The sequence below is a fragment of the Miscanthus floridulus genome, chromosome 1, assembly GCF_019320115.1.
Source record: "Miscanthus floridulus cultivar M001 chromosome 1, ASM1932011v1, whole genome shotgun sequence".
In the NCBI taxonomy this organism is placed as follows: domain Eukaryota; kingdom Viridiplantae; phylum Streptophyta; class Magnoliopsida; order Poales; family Poaceae; genus Miscanthus; species Miscanthus floridulus.
Genome location: NC_089580.1, coordinates 204,281,849 through 204,294,861, shown reverse-complemented (window position 1 = coordinate 204,294,861; position 13,013 = coordinate 204,281,849). Strand labels below are relative to the sequence as shown.

At 53.3% G+C, this 13,013-nt stretch overlaps 1 protein-coding gene across 1 annotated transcript; it reads right to left on the bottom strand.

Annotated features, from left to right (window-relative positions):
• Positions 1 to 1,714: 1,714 nt before the first annotated feature.
• Positions 1,715 to 2,017, bottom strand: LOC136470495 (uncharacterized). Its single transcript, XM_066468329.1, has one exon. It carries the CDS (start codon positions 2,015 to 2,017, stop codon positions 1,715 to 1,717), a length of 303 nt encoding a protein of 100 aa, XP_066324426.1.
• Positions 2,018 to 13,013: the final 10,996 nt, after the last annotated feature.

The following is a 13,013-nucleotide window of genomic DNA, read 5'->3' as shown; positions in this document are numbered from 1 at the left end:
GACTAGATCCAACTAGTTTTAGTGCAGATCCAACCAGTTTTAGTGCAGACTGCTCAGAGGGTTAACAGTCTTCTCAGGACATGGTATTGGTACAACTTCTCATATTAAACTGTACCATTCTACAATGTTTCGTGGTGCATGCTATACATGTTGTGAAATATTATCAAGTTATCTTTCCAACGCAACCAACAACATGTCATTTGGATTTTTCAAGATGGAGTTATTGCCAAAACACTGAAGACCGCACAGAAGACCAACAACCACGCAGAAACTACTCAGAAATTCATTTCGTGGAAGCTTGTTCACATAGCCTACCCTTTCTTTTCCTTTTCGTGTTTATACCTATCTAGGAGCGTTGTTCCTAGTATAAATATCCATGTACTCCTAAGCAAAAAAAAGACTTTTGATAATCGAAATACAGAACCCCTCTTTGTTTAGCTGTGTGCTAACAAATATTGAGAGTGATCTCTACCCCTTTGCTCTTATGATTTCCTTCATGGGATTTACAGAAGCGGTGGCTTCATCCGCTCCCAATTGGTCCTCCTACTCCCTTCGAGGTTTACCTTGATTGATTATAGGTTGTGTTGGTTGGTTTCTTGAGAGTGTGGTTGGGCAAATCCTCGATTCAGGTTGCCGATTAAAGATGGTGGTTGGCTTCGAGTTTTATTTGCTAGGTTGCACTAGTTATCGCTGCCAGCAGCAAGTTATCCAGCTGTTCTTCAGCTAGTTATCTGGTGATTGATCCTACGTCGTGAAGATCGAGACCTCGCATCGTATCACTCAGGCATCCACGTGAATCGGTTGGTTTTCTTCAGGAGCCGGTAAAGGGGGAGCCCCCATTCACCGAGGCACGAAATGAAGCGACTAAGCACTATGAGGCACCCGATAACCTTTTGAACTCCCTGCAGGTTTGGAATCAGGCCCATCTTTATGATGGCTGAGATTTTTAACGGGTTGGCTTTGATGCCACTCTCGGAGACGATGAATCTGAGCAGCATGCCCTTGGGACCCCAAAGACGCATTTCTCAGGGTTGAGCTTGATGCCATTCTCTTGGAGCTTCCTAGAGGTCTGCTCTAGGTTGGCCACGAGCTAGTCGGTCTACTTGGAGTTGACTATGATGTTGTCCACGTAAGCCTCAATGGTCCACCCGATGAGTTCTCCAAAGCATTTGATCATGCAACATTGGTATGTAGCTTCGGCGTTCTTGAGTCCGAACGGCATCATAACGTAGCAGAATGATCCGAACGATGTGATGAAAGAGGTCATGAGCTGGTCGGACTCTTTCATCGTGATCTGATGGTACCCAGAGTATGCATCAAGGAAGCATAGGGTTTCGCACCCCGAGGTCGAGTCAACTACCTGATCTATGTGTGGCAAAGGAAATGAATCCTTCGGGCATGCCTTATTGAGGCTCGTGTAGTCAACACACATTCTCATTTCCCACTTTAAATTTTCTACTAGAACAAGATTGGACAACCACTCTGGGTAGTATACTTCTTTGATGAATCCAGCCCCCAAGAGCTTAGCGATTTCCTCGCCGATGAGCCTCTGCTTTTCCTTGTTGAAGCGGCATAGGCGTTGTTTGACTGGCCTAGAACCCGACCTGATCTTCAAGGCATGCTCGGTGACTTCCCTCAAAATTCTCGGTATATCCAAGAGTTTCCACGCAAAGATATCTCGATTGGCGTGGAGGAAGTCAATGAGCGCACCTTCCTACTTGGGGGAGAGGGTGGTGCTGATGCGTACCATCTTGTTGGCGAAGTTGTCGGGATCGACGAGGACCTCCTTGACATTCTCTATAGGCCCAAAGGATCCAATCGCCCGCTTTGCGTCGGACGCTCCTTTAGCGATGTCCTTCCCGATGGCTGCGAGCTCCTCGGAAGCAAGGGTTGCTAAAGCGAGCTCACAGCTCTCGACCTCACACTCGTAGGCCCTCTGGAAAGAAGTGTCGATGGTGATGACCCTGCTTAGGCCCGGCATCTTGAGCTTGAAGTAGGTGTAGTTGAGGACAGCCATGAACTTCGCGTAGCATGGTCATCCCAAGATGGCGTGGTAGGTTCTGTGGAATCCTAACACTTCGAAGGTGAGGGTCTCTGTCCTATAGTTGGATGAAGACCTAAAGGTGATGGGTAGATCGATCTACCCAAGTGGCATGGCTTGCTTTCCCGGCATGATGCCGTGGAACGGCGCTCCGGTCGGTCGGATGCGTGCTCGGTCGATGCCCATAGCGTTGAGCGTCTTAGCGTACATGATGTTGAGGCCACTGCCTCCATCCATCAGTACCTTGGTGAGCCGCTTCGTGCCGACGATAGGGTCGACCACGAGCGGGTACCTGCCTAGGCATGTGATGCTATCCGGGTGGTTGGATCGATCAAAGGTTATGCGAGACCCTGGCCACTTGAGGAAAGCAGGCGTGGCAGGCGCAGCTTCATAGAACTCTCGGCGTGCGAGCTTCTATCGGCGCTTGGAGCCATATGCCTCCGACCCACCAAAGATCATGAGGTAGCCATCCAGCAACAGAAAGCCGCCATCCTTCTCTACGACGTCATCGGTTCTGCCATAGGCTTCTTCTTCTGCTCCCATTTCTTAGAGCCGCCGGTGAAGAAATGCTTCATGAGGGAGCAGTCCTTGTACATGTGTTTGACGGGGAAGGCGTGGTTTGGGCATGGCTCCTCAGCAACTTGTCGAAGTGATCAAGGGTGCCCTCGGCCGGCACCACGAGTGAGCACCACGCCCTTTCTAGTTCTTCTTCTTATTTGAATGGTCGGAGGGGCCTTTGTCGGCGTCCTTGTCCCGCTTCGCCCTGCCTCTAGAGCGATCGAAAATTGCTCCAACCGCCTCCTCGCTGGAAGCATGGCTGGTCATGATGTCGAGGAGTTCTTTGGTATTCTTTGGGCCCCTACGTCCCAACTTATGGACCAGGGACAAGTAGGTGGTCCCAGATAGGAAGGCTCCGATGACGTCGGCATAGGTGACATTGGGGAGCTCATTGTACTGTCAGGAGAAGCGTCGGATGTAATCGTGGAGAGTCTCTCCCGACTTCTGTTGGCAGTTCTTCAAGTCCTAGGGGTTCCCAGGGCATGCATAAGTGCCCTGGAAGTTCCCCACGAAGATTTGTTTTAGGTCCGCCCAACTCTGAACGCAGTTGGGCGGAAGATGCTCCAGCCATGTTCGCGCCGAGTTGGCTAGGAACATGGGGAGATTACGGATGATGAAGTCATCACTGACCGCACTACTGGCCCGACAGGTGAGTCAGTAGTCCTTGAGCCACAAACCGGGGTTTGTTTCCTCGGAGTATTTCGGAACGTTAGTCGGCGGGCGGTATCGGGGCAGGAACGTCGCCTTGAGGATATGCCTACCGAAGGCCTGGGACCCCATTGGTTTGGGGCTATGACTCCGGTCATCCTCGCGGTCATAGGGTCTGCCCCATCGAGGGTGGTAACCGCGGCTAGCCCCCTCCCCCGCATCGTTGCGGATATGCCGGTGGGCGTCAAGGGTGCCGCGCGCGTCACGGTTGCAGCCAAGACGCTCCTGCACTAGAACCATGATGTGTGGCCTGCCACCGTGCGACGCCTGGTGGACTGATGCGTCCTTGTCGGGTCACACTGAGGGTGTGCGCTGGCTGGCGTCGGGCTCCTGTCACAGAGACAACGAGCTCTCGTCCTACTGCGCAGCGATGTTCTGGCTTACCCGGGCGAAGTGCGAGAGCGCTTGATCATCCTCAACGATCCTTCGGTTCACGTCATGGGCCACGGCGCATGCGCCCCCTGTCTCTGTGGCGCTCAATCTTGCAATCGAGCTCCACGCGTTCCTGCTCGAGCTGGAGTCACGCTTCCTCAAGCTCTAGGTGTCAGGCCTTCAGCTGCTCCACCTGTAGGCGGGGTGGGGCTCCTATATCTCCCTCGACCTCATCATCGAGGTCGTTCGTTGAGGTAGCCTCCTCCTCGTGGATGCTTTCAACGTGTCCCTCGGGGGTACCTGACATGAAGCATTCACGAGAGGGGTGATGGCTCCCCCTGCTGGAGTCAGAGCCAGAGGTCGACTCCGGCTCCTCTGCAAGGAGGTCATGGAAAGACTCCACGACGTGTTCGATCACCCCCCACGAACTTATCGTTCACGGGGGATGGAGTCATTCGTTGCACCTCAACGTGGCCAACGGTCTCTGCGGCGTTGCGGAGACCGAACGGGAGCACCGTCGGGGCGCTCCGGATGAGGTATTCCAGGGAGAGTAGCTCTCCCCCAATAAGCTGCGCCATGACATTGGCGAATGAGAAGGTGAGGTGGCGCAGGCCCTCCCGGGATGGCTGGGGTCCTAGAAAGACGCCGACCTGAAGCTCCAACCTCCCGTAGTCGAAGTCGAGGAGTTGGCCGCTCCCGGGGGTGCGGGCCTCCGACGGATGCAGTCGTAACTCCTCGAGCACCTCGGTGATCGCGTTGAGGCTGGCGGAATGGAGGGAATGAACGACGACGGGCGCTCGCGCCAGCTCTCCCTCTGCCGTGACGATGAAGTCCAGGTCCCCGAAGAGCACGTGTGCGCCTGAGACCCAGCTGATGTCGTGATTGGCCATCCGAAGCCTTGTGTTGTCGACGTGACGCGCAAAGAGCCCCTACCTGACGCACCAACTATCGGTGTTTCGAACAAACACCAACGAGTAAATTTGTATATTGCGCGTCTGGCTCAGATGGTGTGCTAAGAGAACACAAGGATTATACTGGCTCGAGCCGAATGTCCCTACGTCCAGTTTTGGGCTGCTCGTGTTACTAGCACTGAGTTTGTAGTAGGGGGTTATAAACTGGCGAGAGAGGGAGGAGCTCCCAAGTCTTTGTGGTTCGATTGCTTGATGCTTCTACTGCTCAATCTATTGGTCGATTGATCTCTTGTGGTGCGATGTGCGATGCCCCCCAGTGGCATGCCCTACTTTCCCTTTTATAGGCCAAGGGAAAGTAGGGATTACGACGGAAGGGAAGAGGGAAAAAAAGAAAGAGAAACAAGGCTCCCAGAGGTGTGACGTCCTCCTCTTCGCGTGGGTCCCACTGATCCTGTAGATCGTGGTGGCAGCGGTGTGTCGTGCGTCGTTCTTGTCTTCCATCCCATCCGAGCAGACGGAATGATCAAAGGGTCCCCTAATAGAGGTCATCTGGGGAGATGGCGATACAGTGCCAGTCAACTGATGTCAGTTGACTGACGTTGGACGGTGGTCAGGCAAGGAGTTGGCAGCGCAGTGCTGGCCTGTTGATGAGGTGGGCGATGTGAGTCTCCCAGCATGGCCTGATGCGACCGCTAGTCGCATCAGGACGCGCCCGAGACGTGCTCCTGGGCGTGCACCTCCACGCCATAGTGGTTGAAGCAGTTCGGGTCCCACCCTGGGGCCACTGCTTTTGTTCGATAGCAAATTCGACCCCCAGGGAACGAGCGAGGCGGAAATATCGCCCGGGGGGCCGAGCGAGTCGTAATCCGACCCTCAGGGGTCGGACGAGGCAGAGCCCTCCCCGTGGGACAGGGCCCTAGGGTCGGAGGAGTCGCAGCCCACCCCTTGGGGTCGGACAAGGCGGAGACCTTGTCCTCGGAGTCGGAGCCCATGCCTTGGAGTCGGACGAGGCGGAGACCTCGTCCTCAGAGGCGGAAACCTTCCTAGGAGTCGGACGAGGCGGAAAACTTCTTTAGGGTCGGACGAGGCGGAAACCTTGTCCTCGGAGTCGGACGAGGCGTGGCCCAGCCCCTGGGAGTCGGACGAGGCCGCAGTTGCGTCCTTAACCATCGGATGAGACAACGTGACGCTCATCAATCATTTGGCTCGGATACCGGGTATATAGATATCCGACAGTACCAATAACCTAGTAATGTCGTCACTATTAGAGAGAGAGATGAAGGGGGAAACCGAGCGTAGAACAGGTCGCTCTACGTACACAGCTGCTTCCACAAATAATCACGAAAGCTTGTTTAGCATGCCCTTTAATCATTGCTCGTTTTTTCTTTCTCTCCTCCCAGAATTATATCGCTGACGGACTCGTACGTCGCGCCCGCCGCGCCGCAGATTTTTTCCGCGCGACGACCGTCCCCGTCCCCAACAAGATGGGAGCGACGAGCGAGCGAGCGAGCGACAGCAGCCGGCCCGATCGGCTTGACGACGCTCGCTGGATCAAGACGTGGCCGATCCAGCAGGGCCCGCGCGCGACGGCGACCGCCGGAGCGCGCCAACTTGCCTGCTGGTGTGGCGTTCGTGGCCGCGCGCGTAAGCACGGGCCTGTTGACTCCCCAGCCCGGCAGGATCCTCTCGGATCGAGCCGATCGTCGGGCGGGCCATTCCCACCGGCCCGGGCGATCCGGTTATTTCCTTGGTTCGAATGGACGCCCGGAGCGGAAGCCCCCGGCAGTCTCGGCGGAAACGTATGCACGAATCTTCCATCGCGACTCGCGCGCGCGCGCGCGCGTCGCCGGAGTGCGCGGACCGCTAGCCGCGACCTGCAGGCTGCTGGTCCTGAATCGTCATCAGCTCAGTAAAAAGTCAGTAGCGGCGCCCGGCCGCGCGAGTCGTCGCCGTGCCTGCATCTAGTATCTACTAGTAGTACGCCCGTGGGCCGCGTGGCGGAATAAAACATCCTAGGGCCTTGTTTAGATTGAGAAAAATTTCAACCCGATGAATAGTAGCACTTTCGTCTTATTTGGTAAATATTGTCCAATCGTGGACCAACTAAGTTCAAAAGATTCATCTCGTGATTTCCAACTAAACTGTGCAATTAGTTTTTTTTTTACCTACATTTAATGCTCCATGCAAGTGGCTAAAAATTGATGTGATGGAGAGAGAGTGAAAAAACTTGGAATTTTGGGGTAATCTAAACAAGGCCTAGGACAAAAAAAAAAGTTAGCTGGCCTCTGGCCCAGCTTCATTCGGTGACCACACTGTCAATAATCGCGCGCACTGCTATGCTAGCTACCCTGTACCTCCATCTTGTGCAGTTGTGCTAGCATCGATCCAAGCAAAACGACCGATCAGTCAGCTGTACATGTGCACGTACGGCCTTGACGTGAAACGAGATCCGTCGTCCAGCCCCACCGACAGGCATGTAGTATGGGTATGGCCCGATCGTTTGCACGTGCGTGATGTCTTGTTACGACGCCAGCGGTGAGCCACAGTGGTATGTACGTACGGGACGGATATGCAGGGGTAGCATGCAGCAGAGAGATCCTTGTCCTTCGGATCGAGTGTTTCTTCTCTTCTCTGTCGTCGTCTCGGGATCATGATCACCCCCAGCATGCAGCGGCTGGTCGGCCCCGCCGGGAGGCCGGAGCACCACAAATATACATCCATCTCCTTTTGTAAAGCTGAAGCCAACATGTAGGTCACTTGACTATATCCACGGCCACCGACGACGGCACCGGATGGAGCACGGAACACGCCGAGGTCGATCCCATCCGGCCCCAGGGCTTTACTAGTTTACTAATGTGTGTGTTTGGTTTGAGGGGTGAAGGGGGTTGGGTTGAGTTGAACTAATTTCTCAAGGTGTTGTGACTTAGGTTGTGTCATTTGAGTGTGGGTCATGGTACGACCTTTTGGCAAGGCCCAAAGCACGGCACAACCTAGAGAATTTTAGGTCATGCTGGCATGACACGAACACGAGGGTCCTACCGTGTTTAGGATTGTTCGTGCCATCATCTAGGGTGGCTCGACGCACGAGAGCACTAGATTATGTTAACATAGAACAACCTAAGTTCCGCCTTTAGATCTTGTTTAATGTTGTTGGATTCACCTAAATCCAGTTCAGGTTTCACTCCAATCCACCTAATACATGTGAATTGATACAAATTCGACTGTATTCAAATAAGATTTTAGACGGGTGGTACTAGCACGGCACGGGCTAAGTCACACCTCTAATGCAAAAAAAAAGTCACACTTCTAGACGAGACACAGGTAGCTTTTTTGGGGAACAAACACTGCTGAAGAATATGCGTGTATGCGAGTACGTGACTACGCGTGTTGCACTGCATGCAAATAATGCTCCCCTACCAGCCGTGCACACTCGCTCTGCCGCTCTGGGCAGCTGCTGTCTCAACGTGCCGGTGCTTTACAGCACAGGTACGTATACAGTTCGCTACGATGAGACGAACTGTTCATGCATGCAAAAGCTAGCTAGAGGAGTACTACGAAACAAAGGAACCAGGAGGCCGGCATTGGTGGCACCACCAGATGGAGCGTATGCGAATGAATAATATGCGTGTGAGTTGTAACCTGCAAGCAATGCAAGCTGAGAGAGGCCGGGCGCGGGCGGCGTCGCCATCGGCGGGGCACGGAGACGACGCACGCACAGTGCGGCAGCGACACCCAGCTCGACAGACAGCGGCCTCACATGCCCCGGTTCACGCGGCCATCATGTATGTGCGATCCCCGGGGGACACTCGCCGACACCGCGCCTTTCGCGCTACACCACCTCGCTCGCCCGCTCGCTCACTACCCGCTAGCTGGGCGCGGGGCGACGCCGACGCGACGACATGGGCACATGGCTGCATACATTTGCCGATAAATCCTCCTCAGCTATAGCTCCAACAACCATTGATCGACGAGACGATGACGACGCCTCATGCGCATGCATGGCCACCATCCATCCAGTACTAGCTAGCTAGCTAGCGGCTGTTGGTGCGCCGCGACCGGCCGTGTGTGCATGCCATTCGGTTACTACGACGTGCGCGCGACGCCTCTAATTTGCCGCGCGCCGCTCGCTCGGCAAGCATGGCTGCGTGCTATAGGCCTGCATGCCGACGGATGCTCCAGCTAGCTGTCCAGCATCTCTTTGCATTGTCCAAGCTAGCTACTGCTAATCAGACACGGACATTATTCGAAGGTAGCCTAGCTAGCTCATCATCACTCGTACCGTCAATTCATCCAAACCATATGATTGCGATCGATTGGTGCCGCTGCTTTTTGACGGATTGACACATGCATATGCGACTTGATCGATGAGCGGATTAAGCGCATGCAAGTCAACCACTAGTTTGACAACACCTAAAGATCGTTGCCCTGTTTTATTTGCGTTGCTTTCACCGGTTTCACATCGGTCAGATTGTGAATTCTGATCGATGCATGTCCTAGCCTGCATAAGACAGGATAACGACGACGACATACGGAGCGTCTGTGTGAGATGACTGATCGACGACGGCTCGTAGGGTAGGGATCGGAAAAAAAAGGGACGATTGGACGAAATAGGCGATAGGATTTTGGACGGCCAATGTAACCGGTGTACAGTATCTTTCAAGATGGAATTGAAAACATCCATGTCCATATTGATGTTGAGTCGCTGCTGCTTTCAGTATTTCAGTCGTCCAGCATGTCCCCTGTCAAGTTTTCTGTACCAATCAAATTGTACCCTTTTTCTGTATAATATATACAGTTCTATTCTACTCCTGACTCCCTTGGCAGCTACTCTATTTTTTTCCTTATATATAAGAGGACGACCTACTCTGATGATTAACTTTGTCAATCAAAAGAACAACACCAACAACGACAACAAAGCCTTTAAATCCAAAACAAGTTAAGGTAGACTAGAGTTGAAACCCAACAAAAGTAATCAAGGTTCAGGCACGTGAATAGCTGTTTTTCAAGCACTCCTATCTAAGGCTAAGTCTTTGGGTATATTCCATCATTTCAAGTCTCCTTTTATTGCCTCTACCTAAGTCAACTTCGGTCTTCCTCTGCCTCTCTTCACGTTACTATCCCGGCTTAGGATTCCACTACGCACCGGTGCCCCTGGAGATCTCCGTTGGACATGTCCAAACCATCTCAACTAGTGTTGGACAAGCTTTTCTTCAATTGGTGCTACCCCTAATCTATCACGTATGTCATCGTTCCGAACTCCATTCCTTCTTGTATGACCGTAAATCCAACGCAACATACGTATTTCCGCGACACTTATCTGTTGAACATGTCGTCTTTTCGTAGGCCAATATTCTGCACCATACAACATAGCAGGTCTAATCGTCGTCCTATAAAACTTGTCTTTTAACTTCTGTGGTACCATTTTGTCACATAGGACACCAGATGCTTGGCGCCACTTCATCCACCCTGCTTTGATTCTATAGCTAACATCTTCATCAATATCCCCGTCTCTCTATAGCATTGATCCTAAATATCGAAAGGTATCCTTCCTATGCACTACTTGACCTTCCAAACTAATATATTCCTCCTCCCGAGCAGTAGTGCCGAAGTCACATGTCATATACTTAGTGTCAATCAAAAGAAGAAAAGGAAAAATAGACAAGTACCGCACTAATCTTGTTGGGCCAAGAACTGGCCCTGAAATGTAGGCTTCTGATTTTGAAGTGCTTGGGCCGGGCCGGGAGGACGGTCTTTCTGAATTGCTGACGAAACACGGTGTCACTACTCACTAGCATGCGCCTCTAACAGGCTCTGACTTCGACTATGTGCAGAAGGCCATAAATTCCAGTTTTCTGGAAAGAACAAGTCAAAGTCATCTTTTCTCTTTGGTCAATAGTACGCTGGATCATCAAGATTACTAGGCGTCCGGAAAACCTGCTCCCTCCTGTTGAGTGTTGACCCATCGGAAAGACTCGCTTTGTTTTCCCTTTTAATCATCAGGTGCGTCATTGACCCATTGATGAACTGAAATTTCCAAGGCGGCAAAAAGTAGTACAGCTGTTAGGTAAAACCACGAAACCCCTTTAAACAAAGTGTAAAACATGGAACAAGTTTTCAGCAATAATCTTAGACAGCAGCACAACTTTGAAGTTCCATGTTTTGCTTTCACAAGGCAATGCCGTTGGCGATTAATTCCATATAAAAATCGGCCTGGACGTCTGTCCGGACAGGATGGACCCGTCTCGCACCGCGCGACCCTGCGCCTCTCGCCTTGCGCCGTGCGCCCTTGCGCCTCGCGCCTCGCGCCTCGCACGGTCGCACCGGACTCGTCTCGTGCCACGCCCCCCTCGTCTCCCGTCTCGCGCCTCACATGGTCGCACCGAACTCGCCTCGTGTCGCGCGCACCTGCACCTCCCGCCTCGTGTCGTGCACCTCTGCACCTCGCACCTTGCACGGTTGCACAAGACCCGCCTCGCGCCACGTGCGTCCCGCGCTTCGCGCCTCATGCCGCGCACACTCGCCCGTGCCTCACACCGTCCACGCCTCGCGCAGCGCGCTGCCCACGTCTCGTGCCTAGCGTCAATCTTCATTGGACGGCAACAAGTAGATGAGCACGTGTTGGAACCGTATATTTCATGCATTTCAGACGCATGTTGCATATGTTTCATCTGTATGTTGTAAAAGTAGGTCTGGTGCTGCATATGTTGCAATGGCCATACACGTGTGTTGCAAGTGTATGTTTCAAATATTTTAGTCGTTTCAAACCTATGTTGCAAGTGTTTCATCTAGATGTATGTTGCAAGTGTGTTTTCTAAATGTTTCAGCCGTTTCATCTAGATGTTGCATATGTTGCAGTGGCTATACACGTATATTGCAAGTGTATGTTCCAAATGTTTCACCTATTTTTAGACATATGCTGCAAGTGTTTTATCTAGATGTTGTATATGTTGCAAACATGTTTCAATTGTTTCACCTAGTTTCAGTATGTTGCGGAAGGTGCGGCTGCACGCACCCATCCAGCGCTGCCTATCTCTATCAAACGGGCCAGCTCCAACAGTTGGACGTGCACGCAACGGGTGGTTAGTGCCCAAATGGCCGAGCACCCCCTGGTCAAAGTGCATGCGTGCATACAGAGCGCCAGAGCGGGCCAGTGCCCAACAGACGCAGACCCAGGTGCCCCTGCACCACCTGGCTTGGTCCCCCATGGTGGAGCATGCAACCGGAGTCAACACGGGTAGGCGTACTGTGCTCACACCCTCTCTCTCTCGCATGCAGCTGGGCGGGCCTCAAGCATATGGTCTCATGTGCAGGTGTAGCAGTAGCATGCGTGGACCCAGCAGCAGCAGGCACGGGGCGTGAAGCATCGTGGGCACGCGCAGCAGCACGCGGGTGCGTGGGCATCCGAACATGTGCGTGCGTTCGAACGTTCGGACGCTAGCATAACCCTATGAAAATAGAGAATACACAGGACGTCCACCAGTTTTTTTAGTCCAAAAAGGTTTGCGAAAGCTTAACCACCGCAACCTTGACCTCTCGCTGTATCCACATCATTGAGTTTTTTTTATAAACATAGTAGAAAAACAGATAATGACATATGTGTATATGCACACAAACTCCCAGTTATAACATGAGAGAATTATGTATTTGACATCGAAACAAATCAGTCTTTCATATTTGACACTAAAAGATTCGAACTTTCTTATATAGCACCAAATTGCAATTTTCTTTTCTAAATGGCACTACCGTCCATTTTGACTAGGCATCTGTTAGTTGACCGTGTTCAACTTGTCAGTTTGTTTCGAGGGAGACCAAAATACCCCTGCCCCTCGGTTACTCGCACACGCTGTGTCACGCAGGCAAAGGCGGAGGAGGGATCGGCCAGCGGCGGCCAGGGCTGGCCACGCACGCCCCCACGGCCCCACGCGTGCCCCCACGTGGAGGATGCGGGGCGGCCACCGGTTGCAGATCGCGCAGCGGTGGACGCGGGGTGCGCGCCCGCTGGAGGTCCGACGCGGCGCGGTGCGTCGGGGCAGCCGCGCCCTCCGGTAGCCCGATGTGGCGTAGTGGAGGCAACGGGGCGCCCTCGCCTAGATTCGCGTTGGCCAGCTCACGTCGCGGAGGAGGCAGAGGCCGTACTGGCGCATGCAGCTTCTTCCCCCGCACAGGCCGCGGGGCGGCCTCGCCCGTCGGCTCCCAAAACGGGCCGCCCGACTGGATCTTCTCTGAGGGGATGGGCACCAGGAGGTAAGACGTGACGCCCGCGATGGAGAAGTTGGCCAAGTCGCCGATGAGCGCAGCGGACATGGCGAGGGGGCAGAGCTTGGAGGAGAGCAGATTGAGGACCTCAAGCGTGCAGCACACGACGATGAAGACCGAGAGCGACCACCACACGTTGAGGTTGGTGAGCATGAAGGTGGCCTTCC

Excerpts from the sequence above, each read along its gene's own strand:
- LOC136470495 (XM_066468329.1), bottom strand. The coding sequence starts at position 2,017 with ATGGCTGTCCTCAACTACACCTACTTCAAGCTCAAGATGCCGGGCCTA.